This window comes from Choloepus didactylus, chromosome 5 (genome assembly GCF_015220235.1).
Source record: "Choloepus didactylus isolate mChoDid1 chromosome 5, mChoDid1.pri, whole genome shotgun sequence".
Classification (NCBI taxonomy): domain Eukaryota; kingdom Metazoa; phylum Chordata; class Mammalia; order Pilosa; family Megalonychidae; genus Choloepus; species Choloepus didactylus.
Window position 1 is genome coordinate 86,533,680 of NC_051311.1, and position 27,871 is coordinate 86,561,550.

Consider the following 27,871-nt stretch of genomic DNA (forward strand, 5'->3'; position numbering starts at 1 on the left):
CTGTGACTAAGAAGATGTGTTGTTGTGTCAAGAGCATGACCCATTCTGACTCCACAAGGAGAGGACATGGAAGCTTGCATCTGAGATCTCCCAGAACTTGTCCTATGCGTATCTTTCCGGTTGGTTCTATAATTGCCCCTGACAAACATGAAGTTTTTTATCCTTACCTGCCTGTGGCTCTTGCCCTTGTCAGGCCCAGACTTCCTCTTAGACACCCAGAACTTATTCAAAATGAGCCAGAGAGCAGCAAAAAAGTCCTCAGAGAAAAGTTTCTCAGATTTACTTAACAAAGTGAATTAAGAGAGGAATGCATTAATGAACTGAACAGGCAGAGAGAACTTCTGAGAGAAAAAGAAAGCAATGAACTCAAGGATACCTGGAAAGAATTAAGTGAGGAACATGTCATGGCAGATGCTGAGAGGGAATCTAGCAGCAGATCAGCAAGTGAGGAAATTGCTCCCAGTAACACTGAGAAGCACATTCCACAGGAAGAGCTCTATCAACTCAATCTGGAACAGCTTCTGAGACTGAAACAAATACAACTAACTCCAGCTGGAAGCTGTCCATGCCAGAAGGAAGTGTTCTATCACCCATATTCACACACTGAGAGAGCCAATGAGAGTAGTGCAGCAGGACCAGGCCCATCGCTACCATGAGCCTTTCCAACAGCTCTGCCAGCTCAATGCCCATCCCTCTGCCGCTTGGATGATTGTCCACAAATCATGCTGTGCTTGGCTTCCCGTTATACAGCCTCTCTAAGACCATGCCTTCAAGAACACAGAAAACACTGACACTATGTCAGACTGGTGAAGAATTAAGTGAATTTCCTGAGAACTGCACGATTATGACCCTGTGTGCTTGAAAATCTCATGCTTTTAATTTATTAAATCTATTATCAGATGAAACCATCTATCCAAAAGGTTTCAACTGTTCCTTTAGGATACAAAAATCCCAAATTGAGGACAATCTTCTGGGAGTCCTCCACTGTGTATTAGACAGCATTCTTTTCTTCAGCTAAGTTTCCTAGTTTTTGTGTGTAAAGTCCAGTAGTGTCATGGCATGGTAGTATGGAAGCTACCAAATCAGAGGATATTAAAGCAGTTACTAAGTTTCTATGATGGAAATTTTGTTTAAAAAGGCTTCTTTTAGTTGCTTCTTTGCTAGGACCATCATTTCAAATAATTGTATACAGTGACTTAGGTTTTTCTTTTCAATAAATTACATTTTAAGGCACACACACACAAAGAATAGCAGCCATTTGCAATTTCTGGTCGTTTTTTTTACATGAGTAATGTATGTTTATTGTAGAAAAATTATTATAAACAAACAATAAAGAAAGTAATCACTTATCCACAATCCTTCCATTCAAGAAATAATCATCTGCTCAAACGTTTTCACATTTTCTCCTAGGTAGATAGGTGTGCTGGTGTGATTGACATAGTATAAATTCCTAGACATGGAATTGCTGACTCAGAATTTAATTGATGAGAATTGTCAATTTTTTTTTATCTTCTTAACACTATATTTAAAAATTATTTTCTAGTTATTTTAATATACATAAATTCTGAATTAGTTTCCCAAAAGTTTAGATTGTCTTTGTTTCTAGTGCTGTCTCTTTTTATTTTCCAATGAAGAAGTAACTTAGAAGTTAATATTATATTTAATAGGGTCACCGTTGTGGACCAAAGAAAAACTTGAACCCATAGTGCTTCAAAATGGTCAGTCTTTAGTGCTTCCCTGCAGACCCCCAATTGGATTGCCACCACCTATAATATTCTGGATGGATAATTGTAAGTTTCAAAAATATGAACTTTCTTTCTTCTAGAGTCTTATGATTGTTTTCTTGTTATAATAAATTGCTACCTCTTATGAATCATAAAATATTTATAAAATATTTTAGAGATGCTCAGGAAAATAAATATATCATTGAGATAAACATGTCATTTCACACAGCAAGTTTTTAGTGAGTACCTACTAGGTGTCAGGCACTGCTATAAATCAAACAAATTAATTTCCTGCTGTCACTGAGCTTCCAGTGAGTGGGGGAGGAGGGGGTTGGAGATGGGGAAAAGGGAGAGACATAAAAATGCATTCAGAAATATGTGTCATTGGACATAAGTACTATGAAGAAAAATAAAGCAGAGTGAGAGAAAAGAGATACTGTCTTAAATAAGGATACTGTCTTAAATTAAGATGACCAGGAAAGGTCTCTTATAAAATGTTCTTTGAGCAGGGACTAAAGGAATGAGAGAGCAAGCCAAGGCCCCTATATCCAGGTGGAAAGGAACAACAGGGGCAAACTCCTAAGGCAGGAGCATCCCTGGTGTGTGTAAAAAACAGCAAGCAGACTAGTGTGGCCAGACTGGGTGAGCCAGAGCAGGAGAGTGGTAGGATAAGTTCAGAAACGTCCAGAAGCTCAATAGAAAGCGTGGCCAATAACGGGTCATTGAAGGATGTGACTATCTGACTTAAATGGTAGTTAGCATCACTTTGGTTCACTTGTGGAGAATATAGAGGACAAAGAGAGAGTAGGGAGACTTGTTAGAAGGCCTGCTGTAATCTAGGCAAGAGTTGGTGATGACTTGGACTAGGATAGCGGCGATAGAGTGGGTAAGAAATGTTGGATTTGGATATATTTGAAGGTAGAGCCTACAGGATTTATTGTAGGGGTAGGAGGTGGCATGAGAGAAAGGAATTAAGGATAACTATGAGGTTGGAGGCTGAACAGCTGATGGTATGGAATTGCCATTTACTGAACAGCAGAAGCCTTTATGGGGGTAGAAAGCAAGCTATTTTGGACATGTTATTTTTGTTTGTTTTCTATTCTCAACAACAGCTAACATTGTTGAGTATTTACTAAGGCCAGTTCCCTGTAAGGACTCTACATGGATTGTCTCATTAATTTTTTTACAACAAACCCTAAGAGGTATGTTCTATTATTTTTCTACTTTTCGGATGAGAAACTAGGACACAGAGAGATGAAGTCTCCATTAGGCAAAATGAAATTTGCCCACCCCAGTCCCTATCCTGATGGAATTGTTTGTTGTTTTCCTCTGCTCACCCTCCAAAGAATTCCCATGCTAATAGGTTAGCATGTCACCCTTAGAGGGAGCACATAGTTCGTGCAGACTAAGAAACCGGGTTTTGGGTGTGTGTTCTGTCTGAGAGGCTTGGATGAGATTCCATGTAGAGAAGTCAGGCAGCATCAGTCAGATACAGAGCCAGAAAGAAGAATCGGGGCTGTAGCTAGCAGTGTATGAATCCTTGGTGCATGGCCGCTCCTTAGAACGTTGGGCTGGATGAGATAACTCAGGGAAGGATGCGGTGGTGAAGAGCAGACACCTGGGGACTGAAACCATGGCAGGAACAGCAAAGCAGACAGGAAGGAGCAGACACTGAGGTAGAAAGAGAACCAAGGGAGGGCAAGGTCCCAGAGACAGAAAGCAGGAAATGTTTCAGGTTTTAACAATCAACTGGTTCGTTGATGGATCAGATATCTTGGGATTGAGAAAGGCTGTTGGATTTGGCAATATGGATGTCACTCTGACTTTGACAAGAGTCGTTTAGGTGAAATGGTAGGAAGAATTAAAAATATTTTTAGGGTATATGTTCTATTTACAGTGACACAATTTCATCAGAAATCACAGGCTATATACATTATTAAAGCGAATTTCACACCTAAAATTTAATTTTTATTTTTTAACCCTTCTTATATGAAAACACTCAAAGTATCCCAAAAGAAATGAAAAATAAATATAATAAATAAATGAATGCACAAACATATTTCCTATGTTACATAGTAGAGCTTTTGCAGATTTTGAAAGAATAAGTAACAAATCAAGTGCAATCGAGTTGATTTATGCCTTCCAAAAATAATAGTATAAATGTCATTACCACAATGAGGCCCAGTATTTTGTCCTTAGTTCTTATTCAGAAAAAAAGAACTTTCAGCTTAATAAAGAGACATATCTCATGAAAATCTCAGAATCTTCTGGATATGTAACTCATTTTTTTTCCACATTCTACAGCTGGCTATGTCATTTTACATATATTTTAGTCTTTTGGCAGAGCATCTGTACCTTTCAAATGGAATTGTATCTGGAATTTGAGAAGAAACAGTCACATCTGTTATAGCATTCTACTTGCAAGATGATACTGTAAAGTTATTCATATCCCCTTGCACTTTTTTCAAAAGTAATGCAAAGGGACTCAGAGGCACCACTACCTGGTGAGGTCCATTCCCTTTAATTTGATCTACCAACAGCACTAACAATAAAATATAACAGGAGAAACAGAGGAGAATAAATGTATGCTTATTGAACTCTTTATAGGCATTAAACAAATGTCTATATTTTTCTGAATTATTTTTAAAATCATTCTTTTCCCTGAGGATCAATGGATTAAAAACATGGATCAGAACCACAACCAAACCCCCATCTTGATCTAGAACTTGGTTAACATTCTTTTCAAGCTCTGTCTCCATGTTCCCTGCCTTTTCCCTGCCAGAGGGAGCCTGCAGGCTTTTAACCATACTTCGGCATTTATGAAATGTAGACGGCATACCCATGGCAGGAGGAGCACGATGCTTCTTGATTCAATTGGAGAAATTCCTCCCAGGAGACATAGCACCTCCCGAGGCAACTGGGATATGCAACTCGTCCAGTTAAGGTTCTGTGAAATGCCATGAGGTTCAGGATGCAGCTTAGCCAGCCAGGTGTAAATTCATGCACAGATAAATGGTCCCACCCCCCTGTGTTATTAATCCACTTAGAAAATCTTTCCACCATGCCAAAGACTAGACAGTTCCTTTTAATTGGACCTGAGTGAAAGTAAATTGTAATGTTTGAAACTGGAATGTCAGAGTGCTGACAGTTATTCATTTACTCCTTCAGTGAGTACTGTATTTACCGATCTCCTGGTAAGGGCCAGGTGCTGCTCCAGTGCTGCAACAGTGGACAAAGCCGATGAGGTCTCTGCCATCTTGGAGCTTAAATTGTAGTGCAGGGAGACAGACAATAAACATACATATGACAAGTAAAATAATAGTATTTAGAAAGTGACAAGTAATCAAGAAAGAAACGTAGAGCTTGTGAGAGAGACAAGGTGGGGGGAGGGTTCTGAGAAGCAGGTCGCAGCATTAAATAGTGTCATTATCACCACCCTATTATTAATGTATCCATTTACTGCCTGACTCTTCAATTAGATCATGAGCTCCAACAGGGCAGGGACTCTGGTATGCCTGATACCTGGGAGACAGGTGGCTCACAGTTAGATGCTCTCAAAGGATTTGGTTTCTAACTGTTGTGTATAGAGGCAACACATGTTAAACATCCTTAGGAGCTTCTTCAGTGTGGTTTCTAAAGTATGTGTGTATATGTGTTTAACAGCCAGAGACTCATTTAAATATTAGGAAAGCCACACAAACCCTTTCTGTAAACATTTTTTGGTTTACTCTTACTTAATAAAACATTTCACTGTACAATTCTGATCTCAATTCTGCCCCCACCCCCAGAGAAATTGGGCAGGTACATTTGAAGTTTTAATGTGTCATTTTTCACATTTACTTGCTTTTGTTCAAAGATATTTGTAGAGAAAAAAATATTCAAGTGAATTTCACAGAACTATTAGTGAAGGAAATGTTTATGTAGATTCATTCATCTTGCTAATTTGCAAAGTGGACCGTTAATGATGGGGAATGATTTGGATCTCTCTTTGCTTTTCTCCAGCCTTTCAAAGACTTCCACAAAGTGAGAGGGTTTCCCAAGGTCTAAATGGAGACCTTTATTTTTCCAATGTCCTCCCAGAGGATACCCGTGAAGACTATATCTGTTATGCCAGATTTAATCACACTCAAACCATACAGCAGAAGCAACCTATTTCTGTGAAGGTGATTTCAGGTAGGAGTTCAACTTCCTGGATCTCTTTTTCAATGATATTTACAAATATGTATAAATAAATAAAATATTAAATACTACTAATCTTGAAGTAAACAGGTTCATTGATCAGGAGACTACCTGGGAATAATCGCTAAAGTGTTGGCCTATATGTTATAAAGAGCAAGCATATGCTAGACAGTGTATTTTATATTTTTGCTGTACATATGCATCTTTTATTGTCATTGCAGTTTCTGTATTAACTTTTTGAATATACTTAGTGTGCTGAGCCTTTGAGCGTGCTTTAAGTCTCATGATACTTTTAATTGGCCATCCTGCAGCCTAAGTTATATGTTCACATATTACTAGATAGGAGTGGCTGAGTGAATTAATGAGTTAATCAGGTGCAGTGTAAAGCACTGTTTTCACTTCGTAGGGATGGCGCTTCCTCAGCATAGCTGTATATGTTTACATTGTTGCCCGATATTTTTTGACTCTTCTCCCCTACTTTTGCACATTCTTCATAATATTCTGTTTATTTCAGTGGATGAATTGAATGACACTATAGCTGCTAATTTGAGTGACACTGAGTTTTATGGTGGTGAGTTATGGTGATTGTAACTGATGTTCCCTCTTCATTGTAGAATTTAGTTTACTAACATCACCTCCATGGCTAGTTAACCTTATTTCTTTATGAAATTTCTAATTACATGTTTAATACTCCTAATATAAATGTATGTTTTCATGAAATTATAGCTATAAACTTTCAAACATATGTCACTAAAACATTTTCCATAGTATATGTATAACAATGAAAGTTATTTTAACTGCTTCATGTTAAGAACCATTTCACATGATTTGAAAAAAAAACTTTCATGTATATTCAGAATCAGGTTTTTCATTTTTTGTCCTTTTCATGAACATTTTCTTGTGAACTAAATAAGAATTGGTACAATGTATTAACCTGTTGGATAACTAACACATCAAAGTCTTGATAACTTTTACCAACTAACATTAAGTGGATTTTCATAGTAAGTCATCACATTACCATCCATTTTCACATGATGTTATCAACAACTAGCAATAGTATGTCTCTCAGTTTTCTTTCAAACTCATAACTATCTTAAGTTGAGATCATCATTTTTAAAATATAGCATTTCATTTCATTCTTTTAAACAGAAAAGAATTAGATTTCTTAAGGGGAAAATGGCTCTAAAATATAGTCTATCAATGAAAAAGATGGGTCTGGATATGGGGCCTTCTTAATTATTATAAGACAGAATATCTTCCACCCTTGAGATATGAAGTAAAAAAAAATTCAGTAATCGGGGTAGACATGTCACATTCCCTGCCATTGTTCATTTTATTTTGATATACTCCTAAAAAAATGTTGGTCTCAAGACCATTCCCAAAGTAGTTTCAAAGGGGTAAGTTTTCCTCCACAATCTCTAAAATTAGGAAAACTTTAATTTCTCTCAAATAACCTTTTCTGATATTCAGTTTTTTCTTCTGAGAATTGAGAATAATTCTTGAATTACCTTTTCATTCAGTTTTTATAAGCATCAAGTAGTTCATGCTTTAAAGTATCTTAAAAATGGTAAAGGGCTATAGAACCTTAAGATGGTATAATTACTTCAGATTTTGCTGAAAGGCTTTCAAGAGCTAAAGTCATACTTTGAAAAGGACTTCATGAAAAAGAAGGTGACCTGTATAAATATCCCTGAGAACTCTGACTTCTAAAAGCTTCTTCATAACTTGAGGCCTTTTTACTTTTTCTTGAGGAAACTAATTTCAATTTCTTTAACTTCATCATGGCATACAATTTGCCATATCTCTGTCAGTAACTCTATAGTTTTGTTTTGTTTCACTTTCCATAAACCTTGCAGTTGGAGGGTCTTAATATGTTAGGCAGCCACCACAGATTTATCTCCATGATTAATCAGCAAATTTGACTAAACTGCTATGTCCAGGGTAAGCCAAAATACCCCTTTTATAATCACATTTCTGAAAAACCTAGTATCTTTCAGAAGATTAACAGTTAATTTTGGTTTGACATGAACACTAATCTTAAGGGATGTGTACCTTCAATAACATGATTTTCCTCTCTATGTCTACATTTTGAAAATTTTCCCACCACAGAAAATTCATGAAACCTAACTCAAATTAAGTTATTGTACAAAAGGAAAACAGTCCTTGCTATTAGTCCTCATGAAACCAGAATTATTTCTAATCCTGGTTAACTGAGTAAATGATGGCTATTTGCAAGGCCGAATGTGTATGTGTAGCTTAACAAATTTTCACACTCAATGTTAAATGTCTTTGAAAAGGGATTAAAAATTTTAGACAGCCGTTTTGACAGAATATGTATTTCTGTTTCTATAAATACATATTCATAACTTCTAATGCATATTGATTTTCTCATTTGCAGCAAAATCAAGTAGAGAAAGGCCACCAACATTTTTAGCTCCAGAAGGCAATGCAAGTAACAAGGAGGAATTAAGAGGAAATGTCCTTTCACTAGAGTGCATTGCAGAAGGATTGTGAGTTCACACTTTCTGTCTTGATGTACATTTCATATAGAAATATAGTTGATTGATAGAAAGGTCTTAAGGTCATAGGAAAAGAGTCATCTTATACTAATTTCATAAGAATCAGGGAAAATTTGATGATTTACAAAGTAGGCCATATGGATCTCATACTATTGTTAAAATATTTTATGTTGTAATATTGAAATAAGTTATCAATTAACATACTTATGATTTATCATAGTATGATTACTATGATTATGATTAGGATGTATTATTTTGCTATTGTTGTAAAAAAACCCATCCCAAAATTTAGTTGCTTAAAAACAATAGCTATTACTGATCATTTGTTTACAGGTCTGCAGAGCAGTTCTGCTGAAACACCTAGGTTTAGCTAATCCTGGTTGGGCTTGTTCATGTAACTGCTAAGTGCCTGACCTTGGCTGATCGAAGATAGCCTCAGCTAGAGGTTCACAATTCTGAGAGTCTGCTGGCAGTGGGCTGGGGCAGCTGAGCACTTGTCCATGAGCTTCTCACATCCTTCTAGCAGACTAGCCTTGGCTTATTCTCATGACAGCAGATTCAGAAATGGCACACTGTCCCTCCCACTGCTTCCTACTAGCAAGTCACAAGACCAAGCCTGGATTCTTTGCAAATGTTTTATTTGTGCACACTCCAGAACTGATGTGCCTTTGACAGAAGTTGCAGGGAAGATTCAGATCAGATTCAAGAACATCTATTATGCTGTATTAGGTACACATTAGCAACTAGCTTCCACGTTGTCCCCTTCTTATGCCTGGCACAGAGCAAGAACTATTGGTATGGACACCTCTGCTGAAAACATTGAGTGGAATATCAGGAACTTGTTGCCCTCAAGTGTTGTGATCTGTGCTGTCCTTGACCTGCTGTGTAAAGGAAGCCACTGGTCTCACATTCTTTGCTAGAATAGTCCTCCATAAATAACTTTACTTCAGGAGGAGCATGGAGGCCTCTGCTGGCCAGAAAAGAAAATCACACTATACTACTTAAGTTCCTCAAGTAACTGAAAACTAGCAAACCTCCTTTTACAGAAATGTTAAATATCCTTCGTTATCACCAGATTTTGAAACAAACAAACAAAAACATCCAATTGTAATGGTCATTATGTTAGAAAGTGGTTTTATCTTTTGACTTCTAAGCTTTTTGGCTCAGAGATACCCATTTGCACAATTTAGTGACTCCCCTTCCCACGAATGATATGTTATGTAAAAAATGAAAATATAAAGCCCCATGGTAACTACAAAGAAAATATCGGATAATATGCTAGCTTATAGAAACAGAAATTAGAATACAGGTTGCCAGGGTGGAGGGGCAGGGGAAGCGGGGAGTTAATGCATAATGTGTGTAAGGTTTCTGTTTGGGGTGATGGGAAAGTTTTAGTGATGAAAGATGGTGAGGGTACTGAAACATTGTAAATATGAGTAATCCCACTGAATCCCACTGAATGGTATGCTTGGGAATGGTTAAGTTTGAAAAGTTTATCTTGGATATATATTCCCATAATTTAAAAAAAAGAGATCCACTAAAGAGACAATGACAATTAAATGCATGATCCTAGACAGGGTCTATTAAGGGAGAAGAAAAGACTCAAAGGGACATCACTGTGACTTATGAAAGAAATGGAGCATAGACTGTAAGCTTTATATCAATGTTAAGTTCCTCGAACATGGATAACTGCACTTAAGGTGGTTACATAAGTGAATATCCTTGTTCTTAGGAAATGTACATGGCAGTATTAAATGTTCAAAAAGCACAATATACAACCTACATTCAAGTGATCCAAAAATGGATTGATGAAATGGCAGACAGATAGGCAAATACATAGATAGATAGATAAACAGATAGAAAGATAGACAGATAGATAGTTAGATAATAGATAGGTATATAGAATGATACAGCTAATGTGGCAAAATGTTAAAATTGGTGGATCTGGGTATCTGGGGTGATTGGAGTGTGTTAGAGTTCTCTGTATGAGGTTTGCATTATTTTTGTAACTGTCCTGTAAGTTTTAAAGTATTTAAAAATTAACTATTTAAAAGTTTTTTAAATTAAAAAAACAAAAATATAGTCATATTTGGAAAAATAAAAAAAACTACTGAAAGAATTTTAAAAATCTTGGACTATAGTAAAACATGATTGTGAGTCTATCACCCATAATCCAAAAAGCATTAGACACAGAATCAAAATATTTGTAATTCTTAACAACTGCTCAGTAGAGCAGGCCTCAAAAACAATTTATGGCTTTGTGATAGGTAAAACATTATGTTTAAGCTATCTCCTTTTCCTCTCATCTCCAGATCATTTGAGATGCAGATTAATGTAACTCTAAGAAAATGTATGTTATCGGATTCCATATGTGTATAGTGTATTCAGTTTTTCAAAATGATTTTATATCTTCTACCTCTTCTTGTATTTATAGCATGTTTTAATTTTAGAAGCTATTTCATCAATTATATGTGTTCAATTATTTTCATTCAATGAAACAAATCAAAAACTATTCTACAATCAATCAATTAATCCTATTTGCATTTCTAAGCTTTCTGAGGGTCTAGACCATGCTTTTTCATCTTTATCTTCCCAACACACAGGCTGCTTGTTTCAATGCTTAGTAAATGTTTGTATTGAATGAATTTTTATTTTACCCTCATGAAAACCTCCTGAAGTCATTAGATCTGGGCAAGCTTTATTATCTGAAACTCAGGCCCAAAGAGATCAGGGATCCAAGGTCAGAGAGCAATTTGGGACAAGGGCTGGGACTTTCCAGTAGGTCTTTTATCTCCAAGCTTGTGATCAGGCTTTTCAACTGTCTCCATATTTTGAATTTAATAATCTGAAGCTAGGTAAGTGAAAGTGTGAGCAACACATGAATTCAACCTATTCTTATCAATTGGTATAGAATTTTTAAATATCACTAACAATGAAATTAAAAAGAATGCTATTCCTCTAATTATTTTATTTACATCATCATACAGCCTCTGATAAATTGAAAAGTTCTTCCATTTGATATGAAAATGTGTGTAAAAGTTCATGAGCCCATATATATACATATCAACTCTTTCTCTGTACATTTTTAACTCTAGCTTATGAAAAATTATACCTCAGTTAATTTCATGGTAATTCTTTTGATTGACCTATATCTTCATTTAAAACTTTCCGGAGAAGGCGGGGCAAGATGGCAGACTGGTGAGCTGTATGTTTTAGTTACTCCTCCAGGAAAGTAGGTAGAAAGCCAGGAACTGCGTGGACTGGACACCACAGAGCAATCTGACTTTGGGCATACTTTATACAACACCCATGAAAACGTGGAACTGCTGAGATCAGCGAAATCTGTAAGTTTTTGTGGCCAGGGGACCTGCACTTCTCCTTGCCAGGCTCAGTCCCATGGGAGGAGGGGCTGTCAGCTCCGGGAAGGAGAAGGGAGAACTGCAGTGGCAGCCCTTATCGGAAACTCATTCTACTGATCCAAATTCCAACCATAGATAGACTGAGACCAGACACCAGAGAATCTGAGAGCAGTCAGCCCAGCAGAGAGGTGACAGGCATAGAAAAAAACAGCACGAAAAACTCCAAAATAAAAGCGGAGGATTTTTGGAGTTCTGGTGAACATAGAAAGGGGAAGGGCAGAGCTCAGGCCCTGAGGCTCATATGCAAATCCTGAAGAAAAGCTGATCTCTCTGCCCTGTGGACCTTTCTTTAATGGCCCTAGTTGCTTTGTCACTTAACATTTCAATAACCCATTAGATCTCTGAGGAGGGCCCTTTTTTTTTTTTTAATCCTTTTTTCTTTTTCTAAAACAATTACTTTAAGAAGCCCAATACAGAAAGCTTCAAAGACTTGCAATTTGGGCAGGTCAAGACAAGAGCAGAGCTAAGGGAGCTCTGACACAAAAGTCAATAATCCAGTGGCTGAGAAAATTCACTAAACACCACAACTTCCCAAGAAAAGGGGGGTGTCGGCTCACAGCCATCATCCTGGTGGACAGGAAACACTCCTGCCCATCGCCAGCCCCATAGCCCAGAGCTGCCCAAGACAACCCAGTGTGACGGAAGTGCTTCAAATAACAGGCACACACCACAAAACTGGGCATGGACATTAGCCTTCCCTGCAACCTCAGTTGATTGTCCCAGAGTTGGGAAGGTGGAGCAGTGTGAATTAACAAAGCCCCATTCAGCCATCATTTCAGCAGACTGGGAGCCTCTCTACACAGCCCAGCAGCCCAGAACCGACCTGGGGGCACGGCACTCACCTGTGACATAGCATAGTCATCCCTCAACAGAGGACCAGGGGTTGCACAGCCTGGAAGAGGGACCCACTTGCAAGTCTCAGGAGCCATACACCAATACCAAGGACTTGTGGGTCAGTGGCAGAGACAAACTGTGGCAGGACTGAACTGAAGGATTAGACTATTGCAGCAGCTTTAAACTCCAGGATCACCAGGGAGATTTGATTGTTAGAGCCACCCCCCCCTCCCTGACTGCCCAGAAACACGCCCCATATACAGGGCGGGCAACACCAACTACACACGCAAGCTTGGTACACCAATTGGACACCACAAGACACACTCCCCCACTCACCACAAAGGCAAAGCAGGGGAGAACTGGCTTGTGGAGAACAGGTGGCTAGTGGACGCCACCTGCTGGTTAGTTAGAGAAAGTGTACTCCACGAAGCTGTAGATCAGATAAATTAGAGATAAGGACTTCAATTGGTCTACAAATCCTAAAAGAACCCTATCAAGTTCAGCAAATGCCACGAGGCCAAAAACAACATAAAATTATAAAGCATATGAAAAAACCAGACGATATGGATAACCCAAGCCCAAGCACCCAAATCAAAAGACCAGAAGAGACACAGCACCTAGAGCAGCTACTCAAAGAACTAAAGATGACCAATGAGACCATAGTACGGGATACAAAGGATATCAAGAAGACCCTAGAAGAGCATAAAGAAGACATTGCAAGACTAAATAAAAAAATGGATGATCTTATGGAAATTAAAGAAACTGTTGACCAAATTAAAAAGATTCTGGACACTCATAGTACAAGACTAGAGGAAGTTGAACAACGAATCAGTGACCTGGAAGATGACAGAATGGAAAATGAAAGCATAAAAGAAAGAATGGGGAAAAAAATTGAAAAAATCGAAACGGACCTCAGGGATATGATAGATAATATAAAACGTCTGAATCAAAGAGTCATTGGTGTTCCAGAAGGGGAAGAAAAGAGTAAAGGTCTAGGAAGAGTACTCAAAGAAATTGTTGGGGAAAATTTCCCAAATCTTCTAAACAACATAAATACACAAATCATAAATGCTCAGCGAACCCCAAATAGAATAAATACAAATAAACCCACTCCGAGACATATTCTGATCACACTGTCGAACACGGAAGAGAAGGAGCAGGTTCTGAAAGCAGCAAGAGAAAAGCAATTCACCACATACAAAGGAAACAGCATAAGACTAAGTAGTGACTACTCAGCAGCCACCATGGAGGTGAGAAGGCAGTGGCACGATATATTTAAAATTCTGAGTGAGAAAAATTTCCAACCAAGGATACTTTATCCAGCAAAGCTCTCCTTCAAATTTGAGGGAGAGCTTAAATTTTTCACAGACAAACAAATTCTGAGAGAATTTGCTAACAAGAGACCTGCCCTACTGGAGATACTAAAGGGAGCCCTACAGACAGAGAAACAAAGAAAGGACAGAGAGACTTGGAGAAAGGTTCAGTACTAAAGAGATTCGGTATGGGTACAATAAAGGATATTAATAGAGAGAGGGGAAAAATATATATGACAAACATAAACCAAAGGATAAGATGGCTGATTCAAGAAATGCCTTCACGGTTATAACGTTGAGTATAAATGGATTAAACTCCCCAATTAAAAGATATAGATTCGCAGAATGGATCAAAAAAAATGAACCATCAATATGTTGCATACAAGAGACTCATCTTAGACACAGGGACACAAAGAAATTGAAAGTGAAAGGATGGAAAAAAATATTTCATGCAAGCTACAGCCAAAAGAAAGCAGGTGTAGCAATATTAATCTCAGATAAAATAGACTTTAAATGCAGGGATATTTTGAGAGACAAAGAAGGCCACTACATAGTAATAAAAGGGGCAATTCAACAAGAAGAAATAACAATCATAAATGTCTATGCACCCAATCAAGGTGCCACAAAATACATGAGAGAAACACTGGCAAAACTAAAGGAAGCAATTGATGTTTCCACAATAATTGTGGGAGACTTCTACACATCACTCTCTCCTATAGATAGATCAACCAGACAGAAGACCAATAAGGAAATTGAAAACCTAAACAATCTGATAAATGAATTAGATTTAACAGACATATACAGAACATTACATCCCAAATCACCAGGATACACATACTTTTCTAGTGCTCACGGAACTTTCTCCAGAATACATCATATGCTGGGACATAAAACAAGCCTCAGTAAATTTAAAAAGATTGAAATTATTCAAAGCACATTCTCTGAACACAATGGAATACAATTAGAAGTTAATAACCATCAGAGACTTAGAAAATTCACAAATACCTGGAGGTTAAACAACACACTCCTAAACAATCAGTGGGTTAAAGAAGAAATAGCAAGAGAAATTGCTAAATATATAGAGACGAATGAAAATGAGAACACAACAAACCAAAACCTATGGGATGCAGCAAAAGCAGTGCTGAGGGGGAAATTTATAGCACTAAACGCATATATTAAAAAGGAAGAAAGAGCCAAAATCAAAGAACTAATAGATCAACTGAAGAAGCTAGAAAATGAACAGCAAACCAATCCTAAACCAAGTAGAAGAAAAGAAATAACAAGGATTAAAGCAGAAATAAATGACATAGAGAACAAAAAAACAATAGAGAGGATAAATATCACCAAAAGTTGGTTCTTTGAGAAGATCAACAAGATTGACAAGCCCCTAGCTAGACTGACAAAATCAAAAAGAGAGAAGACCAATATAAACAAAATAATGAATGGAAAAGGTGACATAACTGCAGATTCTTAAGAAATTAAAAAAATTATAAGAGGATACTATGAACAACTGTATGGCAACAAACTGGATAATGTAGAGGAAATGGACAATTTCCTGGAAACATATGAACAACCTAGACTGACCAGAGAAGAAATAGAAGACCTCAACCAACCCATCACAAGCAAAGAGATCCAATCAGTCATCAAAAATCTTCCCACAAATAAATGCCCAGGGCCAGATGGCTTCACAGGGGAATTTTACCAAACTTTCCAGAAAGAACTGACACCAATCTTACTCAAACTCTTTCAAAACATTGAAGAAAATGGAACACTACCTAACTCATTTTATGAAGCTAACATCAATCTAATACCAAAACCAGGCAAAGATGCTACAAAAAAGGAAAACTACCGGCCAATCTCCCTAATGAATATAGATGCAAAAATCCTCAACAAAATACTTGCAAATCGAATCCAAAGACACATTAAAAAAATCATACACCATGACCAAGTGGGGTTCATTCCAGGCATGCAAGGATGGTTCAACATAAGAAAATCAATCAATGTATTACAACACATTAAAAACTCGAAAGGGAAAAATCAATTGATCATCTCAATAGATGCTGAAAAAGCATTTGACAAAATCCAACATCCCTTTTTGATAAAAACACTTCAAAAGGTAGGAATTGAAGGAAACTTCCTCAACATGATAAAGAGCATATATGAAAAACCCACAGCCAGCATAGTACTCAATGGTGAGAGACTGAAAGCCTTCCCTCTAAGATCAGGAACAAGACAAGGATGCCCGCTGTCACCACTGTTATTCAACATTGTGCTGGAAGTGCTAGCCAGGGCAATCCGGCAAGACAAAGAAATAAAAGGCATCCAAATTGGAAAAGAAGAAGTAAAACTGTCATTGTTTGCAGATGATATGATCTTATATCTAGAAAACCCTGAGAAATCAACGATACACCTACTAGAGCTAATAAACAAATTTAGCAAAGTAGCGGGATACAAGATTAATGCACATAAGTCAGTAATGTTTCTATATGCTAGAAATTAACAAACTGAAGAGACACTCAAGAAAAAGATACCATTTTCAATAGCAACTAAAAAAATCAAGTACCTAGGAATAAACTTAACCAAAGATGTAAAAGACCTATCCAAAGAAAACTACATAACTCTACTAAAAGAAATAGAAGGGGACCTTAAAAGATGGAAAAATATTCCATGTTCATGGATAGGAAGGCTAAATGTCATTAAGATGTCAATTCTACCCAAACTCATCTACAGATTCAATGCAATCCCAATCCAAATTCCAACAACCTACTTTGCAGACTTGGAAAAGCTAGTTATCAAATTTATTTGGAAAGGGAAGATGCCTCGAATTGCTAAAGACACTCTAAAAAAGAAAAACGAAGTGGGAGGACTTACACTCCCTGACTTTGAAGCTTATTATAAAGCCACAGTTGCCAAAACAGCATGGTACTGGCACAAAGATAGACATATAGATCAATGGAATCGTATTGAGAATTCAGAGATAGACCCTCAGATCTATGGCCGACTGATCTTTGATAAGGCCCCCAAAGTCACTGAACTGAGCCATAATGGTCTTTTCAACAAATGGGGCTGGGAGAGTTGGATATCCATATCCAAAAGAATGAAAGAGGACCCCTACCTCACCCCCTACACAAAAATTAACTCAAAATGGACCAAAGATCTCAATAGAAAAGAAAGTACCATAAAACTCCTAGAAGATAATGTAGGAAAACATCTTCAAGACCTTGTATTAGGCGGCCACTTCCTAGACTTTACACCCAAAGCACAAGCAACAAAAGAGAAAATAGATAAATGGGAACTCCTCAAGCTTAGAAGTTTCTGCACCTCAAAGGAATCTCTCAAAAAGGTAAAGAGGCAGCCAACTCAATGGGAAAAAATTTTTGGAAACCATGTATCTGACAAAAGACTGATATCTTGCATATACAAAGAAATCCTACAACTCAATGACAATAGTACAGACAGCCCAATTATAAAATGGGCAAAAGATATGAAAAGACAGTTCTCTGAAGAGGAAATACAAATGGCCAAGAAACACATGAAAAAATGTTCAGCTTCACTAGCTATTAGAGAGATGCAAATTAAGACCACAATGAGATACCATCTCACACCAATTAGAATGGCTGCCATTAAACAAACAGGAAACTACAAATGCTGGAGGGGATGTGGAGAAATTGGAACTCTTATTCACTGTTGGTGGGACTGTATAATGGTTCAGCCACTCTGGAAGTCAGTCTGGCAGTTCCTTAGAAAACTAGATATAGAGCTACCATTCGATCCAGCGATTGCACTTCTCGGTATATACCCGGAAGATCGGAAAGCAGTGACACGAACAGATATCTGCACGCCAATGTTCATAGCAGCATTATTCACAATTACCAAGAGATGGAAACAACCCAAATGTCCTTCAACAGATGAATGTATAAATAAAATGTGGTATATACACACGATGGAATACTACGTGGCAGTAAGAAGGAACGATCTCGTGAAACATATGACAACATGGATGAACCTTGAAGACATAATGCTGAGCGAAATAAGCCAGGCACAAAAAGAGAAATATTATATGCTACCACTAATGTGAACTTTGAAAAATGTAAAACAAATGGTTTATAATGTAGAATGTAGGGGAACTAGCAATAGAGAGCAATTAAGGAAGGGGGAACAATAATCCAAGAAGAACAGATAAGCTATTTAACGTTCTGGGGATGCCCAGGAATGACTATCGTCTGTTAATTTCTGATGGATATAGTAGGAACAAGTTCACAGAAATGTTGCTATATTAGCTAACTTTCTTGGGGTAAAGTAGGAACACGTTGGAAGTAAAGCAGTTATCTTAGGTTAATTGTCTTTTTCTTACTCCCTTGTTATGGTCTCTTTGAAATGTTCTTTTATTGTATTTTTTTTTTTAATTTTTTTTTCTCCATACAGTTGATTTTAAAAAGAAAAAAAAATTAAAAAAAAAAAAAAAAGAAAAAAACAAGGAAAAAAATATGTAGTGCCCCCTTGAGGAGCCTGTGGAGAATGTAGGGGTATTGGCCTACCCCACCTCGATGGTTGCTAACATGACCACAGACATAGAGGACTGGTGGTTTGATGGGTTGAGCCCTCTACCATAGGTTTTACCCTTGGAAAGACGGTTGCTGCAAAGGAGAGGCTAGGCCTCCCTATAATTGTGCCTAAGAGCCTCCTCCCAAATGCCTCTTTGTTGCTCAGATGTGACCCTCCCTAGCTAAGCCAACTTGAAAGGTGAAATCACTGCCCTCCCCCCTATGTGGGATCAGACACCCAGGGGAGTGAATCTCCCTGGCAACGTGGAATATGACTCCCGGGGAGGAATGTAGACCCGGCATCGTGGGACGGAGAACATCTTCTTGACCAAAAGGGGGATGTGAAAGGAAATGAAATAAGCTTCAGTGGCAGAGAGATTCCAAAAGGAGCCGATAGGTCACTCTGGTGGGCACTCTTACGCACAATTTAGACAACCTTTTTTAGGTTTTAAAGAATTGGGGTAGCTGGTAGTGGATACCTGAAATTATCAAACTACAACCCAGAACCCATGAATCTCGAAGACAATTGTATAAATGTGTAGCTTATGAGGGGTGACAGTGGGATTGGGAAAGCCATAAGGACCACACTCCACTTTGTCTAGTTTATGGATGGATGAGTAGAAAAATAGGGGAAGGAAACAAACAAACAGGCAAAGATACCCAGTGTTCTTTTTTACTTCAATTGCTCTTTTCACTTTAATTATTATTCTTGTTATTTTTGTGTGTGTGCTAATGAAGGTGTCAGGAATTGATTTGGGTGGTGAATGTACAACTATGTAATGGTACTGTGAACAATCGAATGTACGATTTGTTTTGTATGACTGCGTGGTATGTGAATATATCTCAATAAAATGAAGATTAAAAAAAAAAAAAAAACTTTCCAAGAGTTCCTCATTGATCAGAACTTTGAGGAAGATAATTAGGTCCCTTAAGTTAAGCAACGAGTGCTAGGATTCTAGCTGCATCATCAAAGTCAAAGTATAGGATATGTCATAAATTAGTATAGTTCTGATTATGTGAGAATGCTAACTTACAGACTCAAGTGTAAGGTTTGAGCGTTATTTATAATGATGCTTATTTAAATCATCTACATATTTCTCTATATAAAGATTTCCTATAAACTTGCTTGAAAATTCACCCTCTAAAGCAATCAAAAGTGAACTTCTTTTTTTGTATCATCACTATTTGTTTATCCTATCAGGCCTACTCCCCTTATTTACTGGACAAAAGAAGATGGAACACTACCTACCAACCGGACATTTTATCGGAACTTCAAGAAAACTCTGCAAATCATTCATGTTTCAGAAGCAGACTCTGGAAATTACCAGTGTATAGCAAAAAATGCATTAGGAACCATACATCATACCATTTCTGTCACAGTTAAAGGTATATCATTGTTTAAAATGCATTGCTCTTTGCTTTATGAAAGGCTCTGTAACTTCAATTAAATATACTGTGATTTTGTTTTTCAATAATAATCAATGTGAGTTTATATCAACATTATGGTACCTTGAATCTCTTCTCATTCCCTTGATAGTCTATTCAAATCAGGTTTAAAATGTGCTTCCTCAAATCTTCCTTACAGAAGAATTCCAATTAATAAATGTGGAAGGAAATGGAGAATCACTATTGGAATCCCATAATAATAACTACTGCCCACAAGATCCACTGACGAATGCTAAAACTTTAAGGAGAAACAGAATATTTGCATAGCCTGGAAGTAGTTCTCCCAAATATTTATTAATTACTGTGGTGGTTTTAATATACATCCACATATTCTTTGATACTCCTCTCTCAAGGAGGTGGAACTTAATTCCCCTCACCTTCAGTGTGGGCTGGATTCACTTCTAATGCATAAAATGTGGTAAGGGGAAATAGTCACTCACAGTGGAGAAACCTGGCAGACACCACCTTAACCAAGTGATCAAGGTTAACATCACCAATAATAACAAATATTGAGGTCATAAACTCCCTGTTATAATGTGATGAGAAGAGTTCATCACCTCTTTGATATTCTTCTCAAAAACCTGTAACCTCAGTCTAATCATAAGAAATATCAGACAAATACACCTTGAGAGCCATTCTACAAAATAACTGAATATTCTGCAAAAAGTATCAAGGTCACGAAAGACAAGGAAAGACTGAGAAACTATCAAATTGGAAGAGAATAAGGAGACGTGACAATTAACTGCAATGTGACACACAGATAGATCCTGGGACAGAAAAAGGACATTAGTGGAAAAAACTGAGGAAACCCTAATAAAGTCCATATTTTAGTTAATACTATTGTACCAATGTAAATTTCTTATTTTGATAACTGTACCTGGTTATGATGTTAACATTAGAGAAAGCTGGGTGAAGTTAGGAACACTCTATACTATCTTTGCAACTTTTCAAAACTAAGAAGTTTTTTTTTAATTGCCCCATATAATTATATGTATTCTACAGGGCTCAGAAAAATTTAAATTCATATTTCTTAGTCCTACCTGTACCTGTAAGGTTCTCTACACCTTGAATAAATCTGTTACCTTTTTGATGTCTGATTACTTTTAATGTAGAGCAAGGTGGTGATATTTGTATCAAAGGGATCTGGAAATAATATATTTATATATATTTTAGTGAGTTTTTGAATATTCTTTCAAAAATCTAAAGTAGTATTTGAAGTGGCATTTATAAATCTATTCACTTTAAAAAATGCGACCAGTACTTGTTTTACAAAATATTTATTTTATTATTAATATAGTTCAATAAATTCTTCTCCTAAAATACTTATTTGATTCAGATTGATGTTTCTGTTTTTTCCTTCTCTTGATAAAGCGGCTCCATACTGGATCACGTCACCTAAAAATCTTGTACTGTCCCCAGGAGAGGATGGGACCTTGACCTGCAGAGCTAACGGCAACCCCAAACCCAAGATTAGCTGGTTAACAAATGGGGTCCCAATAGAAAGTAAGTTTCCTTGATTGGCTCCCATTGCAGTGTATTTTAATAACATATCTATGTGTCAACAGTGAACAAATGATAAAATAATCTGGATTAAGGAAGCTGTATATAAATTGAGCAGAGGTGCCCAATTACCATTAGATTATATCATATTTATTATGACTTTGAATTGTTAATTTATGCTGTGAACATAATAGCATATGTTGATTGAGACTTGACAATCTTTCTTTTTTTAACATAGATTATGGGGGAAATGACAGAGTCAGAAATAAACATCACTGAAAAGTTCACATTACCTTCTTTGTTCATAATATCAGGTGACTTGTGGAAACATCCTTGGGGTTGGAGGAGAAGGGTGGGGAGAATAGGAATAGTGCCAGTGGATGTGGCAGGATGAAACATAGCTGTCTCACTTTAAGGAGTTTTCATTCCTAAGTATTGCCCAGACGTTTCCAGGTTCTCCAGTCTTTAGAGGTCACCATCGCATTTAATATCCAAAGAACAACACATTCTCTCCCATCATATGCAGGGGATTCAATATTTTACCAGCTTTTCCTTCCTGAGTATTGTTGAGATCACCTTTGTGCAATACGTACATGCTCCCGGGTGTTGCTTGTCACCTCGCCCAGCCACCCTCCCTGGATGACTGCTCTACTCCCAACTCATTCTCATTAGCTAGCTGCCACCGCGCTGTCCATACAGTCCCACAAAGTGTGGCCACAGGCCCTTCTGTTGATTTTCTAAATCACAGCAGCGACCAGTTTAACAAAACTTGATAAAGGCTTTGTTAAAGGTAGAAGAAAATTATAGCAAAGGGAAAAAAAAAAAACAACTTAAAAACAAGATATTGCACCTCACTGTTCCTGGATTCCAAAAGCCAAGCCCAGCCACAGAAAACATACAGGGACTCCTCTTCCCAGATCTCTCCCACTACCAGCTGCTGCAAAAGGAGAATATTTGGACATTGTCCCTTCTTGGAGACAGAATTTCCCTTAGACTCAGAGAGAGAGAGAAAACCAAGTTACCTCTTTAAACCCAGCCTCAGATTCACCCTCCCCATCAATATGGTAATAATCTGCAGAGATATTCTTTCTAACAATAAAAACAAGCTTCAGGCTTACTTTGTAGAGTAGTTTGGCTTTTCATTGCCTCCAAACCAGAATAATATTGTTTCTACTTTGACATAACCAAAAAGGTCTATTAAACTGTCTTTTGCAAAACAAAGTGTATCTTCCGCCTAAGATGGATCCGAAAACTGCTAGCAGATTTAAAAGGGCCACATCCCTGTTTCTTACCATGAAGGTTTTACAACTGCAGGTCTAGTCTGAATAATAGCACCTTGTTCCATGAATATTTCTTGGCAGTTTGTTGTGTTACACAGCACAGTAATTATCAGATATTTTAAACAAACAGGCTATGTTACTGTAAAAGAAAATATGTTCCCGAGAGAAAACAGATTCTAAAGAGGCCAGCAAATGAGATTTGAATATTTCCACTCCCAATTTTAACCATGATTAGAATCAGCAGAAACTGAAGAAGGTCCTTTGTGGTTGTTCATCAGGAAGTTCTTACCACTCAAAACTGAGAAGAAAAAAATGGAAAAAAGCCCAGAACTAAAAAATAAGTTTTATTGTAGAGTGTATGATTTTCTTAGGAATGCAAACAGAATGGTAATAAATGATGGAACATGCTCAGCGTTTTTGTACCATGTCTTGCATCAGAGGTTTCATATGGGTTTATGGGGGTTAAATGTGCTCTGAGATCTAGACGCAGAAAAACTGGCAAGTGGGAGGGACCATTCACCCAGCCATTCAACAGGAAAAACAGAAGAGCCAGGGAATGTTGGAAATATAAATCCTCAAGTTCGGCAGCCAGCATGCAGTCACAATCAGGGAAAATTGAAACACAAGCAGACCAGTGACATGAATAAAGGGAGATAAATAATGAGGATCATCTTTCCTTCTGATTTGGTTGGCTCACCATTTTTTTTTTTAATTCTGCATAAGCAGTGCCTCTCAAAGAACTATGTAATTCTAGTTGTTGTAAGAGATTTCAAAATGCACTAATGGTGTCTTAGTTTGCCTGCACTTCTATGACAAATACCACTAACTGGTTGATTTAATTATCGGGAATTTATTGTCTCACAGTTTTGGAGGCTAGAAGTCCAACCTCAAGGTATTGGCAGGGCTTGCTTTCTCCTGGAGTCTTTGGCATTCTGGCAATCCTCTAATACATGGCGCTCTCTTCCTCTCCTTGTATCTTCTCCTCTGGTTCCCAATGACTTCTGCCTTCCATTGACTTCCAGTTTCTACAGACTGTGCCCAAATTTCCTTTGCTTATAAGGACTCCAGTTTAATGGATTAAGACCCACCATGATTAAATTTGGCCACCTCTAAGTAGGATTTTTAAAGATCCTATTCACAAATGAGTATACACGTTAGCTAATAATAACATCTTCAAAGGTCCTGTTTACAATTGGGGTCACACCCACAGGACCAGGGATTAGGACTTCAACATGTATTTTGTGGGGGACATGATTAAATCCCCAACAGCCCACCTTCTGGACCCCAAAAAGACATGTTCTTCCCACATGCAATATACATTCATCCCATCTCAATATCCCAGAAGCCTTAAGTCATTCCAGTAACAACTGTAAGTTCAAAGTCTCATCAAAATCAGTTATAGATGTGGTCCATCCTGGAGCAAAATTCCTCTCCATCTGTGATCGTGTATAACCCAGAAAACAAGTTTTCTGCTCCCAAAACATAATGGCAGGACAGGCATAGGATAGACATTCCCATTCCAGAAAGGATGAATTTAAAGGGAAAAGTAGTAACAGATCTCAAGCATGTCTGACACCCAGCAGAGCAAACTCCATTTGATTCCAAGGTTCGAGAGTCATCTGCAGATCTGTGCTTTGTCTTCTGGGCCCCCGCCATTCCAAACTGTGAGTCAGCAGCCTTCCTTGGATGTTTTAGTGGGCAGTGGTCTCTGGGAGAAAAGCTTTGCCCTTCTATTGTAACCTCAAATCATCTGATTAGGCCCAGAGTGGAAAGAGTTGGAACAAAGTCTTTCAAATCAGGTTCCAAATCAGTTAATTTCTTCTATCAATCACAAAAGTATTGTTTAAGTCCCTTGAGAAGGAAAAAAAGGAAGTTAAGCAGAGATGTGATAAAAATTCTAGCTCCTAGAGATACAGGATCTCTTGATCTCTGGTATGCTTCAGAGCTATCATTCTGGTGGACCAGCAAAGAGAAAAACATCTCATGAAATGGCACCAAGATGATGGGAAGCTTCCCTGAAAGGTGCCTTTCTGGTGGCCAAGCTAAAAGCACATTGGTTACTCTTTGGACCACTCATGATAAAAGGCAATGGACTTCAAGCACCTGGCAGGGACTCTGCCCAGCTCCCTGCAAGGTCATACTGCACAGGCGCAGTTTGTCTCTCTCCTCACCCTCAGCAGCTGGTCCACCCACAACGTCTGCTGAGTGGCCTCTTTGGTGGACACTAAATTTTAAACAGCTAAGTTCAAAGTGACCCCTACCTGTCCCCAATTTGTCTTGGCCTCTTCTGACCCCAAATAAGGAGTGAATGAGGAAGAACTGTAACAAAATAGCTATACGTTTGAGAAGCTTTGTGCATCTCCCCTTTCCACTCTGCTTCGAAGTAGCTTCATGAATTTGGAGGCTCCTAAAAAGAATTGCCTTTGAGGTTTGGAGATGATTCTGGAAACAAGGGACCAGTGCTTGATTTTCATATGCAATTCGCTGAGTTATGCATCCCACAGATGCAACCAGCAATGCCAAGGCGTGGAAGTAAGATGACGGAGAAATGCAGAGAGGCGAGGCTAGGCAACAGAGAGCAAAATCTGCCACAGTCTAAGGTGTGCTGAATTGTCATGGTAAGGATTCTTCACCTTTAAGTGGGCTTAGGTAGGCCATTGAAGATAACCAGGAACACTAGATGGCTTGACGACAGGCGTTCACCCAGAAAGGCTGCAGAAACTATGGGTAAACCACCTGCTGCGGTTCAGGGATGAGGAAACAACTGCTCATCTGCAGTACTGTCATGCAGGGAGCTATGCAGAGTCCCTGCCAGGTGCCTGAGGTCTGTCATGTGTGACACACAACAGAGACATTGTCAAGGGACCATCCTACTAGATACACAGCCTCCCCATTTCTGACTTGTGGGGGATCACCTAAGGACACTCCCTCCTCTCTCTCTGCAGGCTCTGGCTGCCAAGTACACCATAAATACTGTAAAAGGAGAAGCTGAGTCAGGGAGAGAAAGGGATAAGACTTGGTTTCTGTTGGCAAAATACTTATTGATTTGTGACTGTGCATTTCAGACCTGTAACCTTCTGACTTAGGACACTGGAAGAATTCACTGAAAGGGCACATGGCTGTTCCCTCACTGTCTTCTGAAGCTCTGTCTCCCCAGTACTGGCCAGGTTACTTTAAACTTTAAGTAAAATAAGAGATTGTATTAAATACGGACTTCGTCCCAAACCATCTAAAATATTTTTTAAAACAATCTTCAGAAGTCAGAAAAAGAACACTGTTGCAGAGAGCTGGTGTCAAAAGAGAACTTTGATTTTATTGTGTGACTTGCAGTGTCTGGAAGAGTGTGGAGGTAGAACCAGGATGAGAAAGAAAATGATCTTGGTATCAGCAGGATGAGGCAAAACATTTCTCTGCTCTTCCTAGGAAGTCACCTTTCAGGCTTCATAGCCAGCCTTAGATGGAGGTCCAGAAGTCCCTTCTCCCCACCTTGCCTTCTCTGTCCTGGTGGTATTCTCTGAGGCCAAGGCCATGGACACCCTGACTCCTCTTTGTCCCAGAAGGTAGTGGAGAGTCTAACATTAGCAGATCTTTAACTCTTCCCCATGAGAGTTGTAGTAGACCTTAGATCTTTCTACCACGTGTATTCTTCCCAAAGGGCCATACATAAAATCACGCCATTATTACGCGCAAAGACTCCTTCCCTCTCAGAGATGAGGAAAGAAAGGAGTGAAGGGGATGAGAAGGACAGAAAACCTCCTCTTTTCACAATTATTTCACAATGTTTGCAACATTGGAGGGAGTGAGTGAAAGACAGAAATACGTGATACACAGCCAGGGGGTGGAGGCCTCGTCCAGGACGTGCCCAAGGTCCCACCAAGGCATTGTCCTTCTTCGTTTTCTTGAAAGTCAGGGGTTCAGTTCGCATCCCTTTGTGGGGAATGGAATAAGGAGATGAGGGGGAAAATTCAGCTCTTCATCCAGAGATTTGTGCCACTTTATGCCCAAATGTTTAGATTCTGGGAAACATTTATAAAATTGACTAATCCAGAAAACCTGAGGATTAATCTCATGTTAAACACACCATTAAGTGCTCTCACCTCTAGCATCTTGTTTCCAAAATGCATATAATACCATCTAGTAACCTAATTCACAAGATTCTTTTTAAAGTAAAATTATGTATGTAATTGGATATAAAAAAATTTTACAAATTGAAAGTGCCCAACAAATGTAAAGTGGCATTATCATCATCATCATCATCATCATCATCATTGTCATCATTATCTAAATGTTGGAAACATTTATATCTTGGGCCAGCCGTGTTAGGAGAGTTAGGTAAAAAGAAAGTATTTTCTGAAGGCCCTTACCCCAGTTCTGGACTTTACATCTGGGCTTTAAGTTCTGTGTGGTGATTCTATGCTCTTAAATTTCTTTCTCCAGTGTTCATTTATAGCAAATGAAATTGATTGTTCCCAGAATTAATTAATCCTTTGGATAATTTGGGTCTGGATACTAGAGAGTTACTCAAACCTATCAGCCTGCACGTAAAGTCCAAAGGCTTCAAATTTCTCTGTACTGGAGATTTCATTCTTTGCCTGGGTACAACTGAGCATCCATGTTCACTGTGATAGCACCTGTGTTTGTGTGTGGTCAGTGGAGTTTCTTTATTACATGCATAAGGAAACTGTAGTCCAGAGCCCCATGGAGAGGTCTGCTTGTTCACTACTCTTACTAGAAGGGTTTATTTATTCCTAAATGCCTTGCCAAAAAATTAATGTTTAAAGACAATTTTGTTTAGCAGAAATAGGGCAGATACAATCATACGCCTTTCAAGTAAGGAATAGAATCCCAAAATATTGAAAACAAAGGAAAGTCCAACTGTAGGCTACGTAAAAGCTTTTTTAAATGGTTTATGTTTGTGACTGATATGAGTCTCTGCTGGGGGAAGATTGTCTGTTGGCTGTGTTAGTCAGTTGAGCTTTGTCCTCCATTTTTGTGGTGGTGTAACTTTAAACACCTCCAAATACTCAACGAATTTGAGGAGCTCTTCTCAAACCATCTGCCACTCATCCAGAGATGCACCCCAGAGCTCTGCCTTTGCCCAATCATGGTCTAC

At 38.2% G+C, this 27,871-nt stretch overlaps 1 protein-coding gene across 1 annotated transcript in view; it reads left to right on the plus strand.

Annotated features, from left to right (window-relative positions):
* NRCAM (neuronal cell adhesion molecule) overlaps positions 1–27,871 on the plus strand; it is a 297,084-nt gene that overhangs the window by 223,730 nt on the left and 45,483 nt on the right. Inside the window, 6 exon segments of the mRNA XM_037836376.1 lie at positions 1,668–1,790; positions 5,727–5,897; positions 6,418–6,474; positions 8,302–8,413; positions 19,734–19,918; positions 21,350–21,481. Of these exon segments, the coding sequence (XP_037692304.1) occupies positions 1,668–1,790; positions 5,727–5,897; positions 6,418–6,474; positions 8,302–8,413; positions 19,734–19,918; positions 21,350–21,481 (780 nt within the window).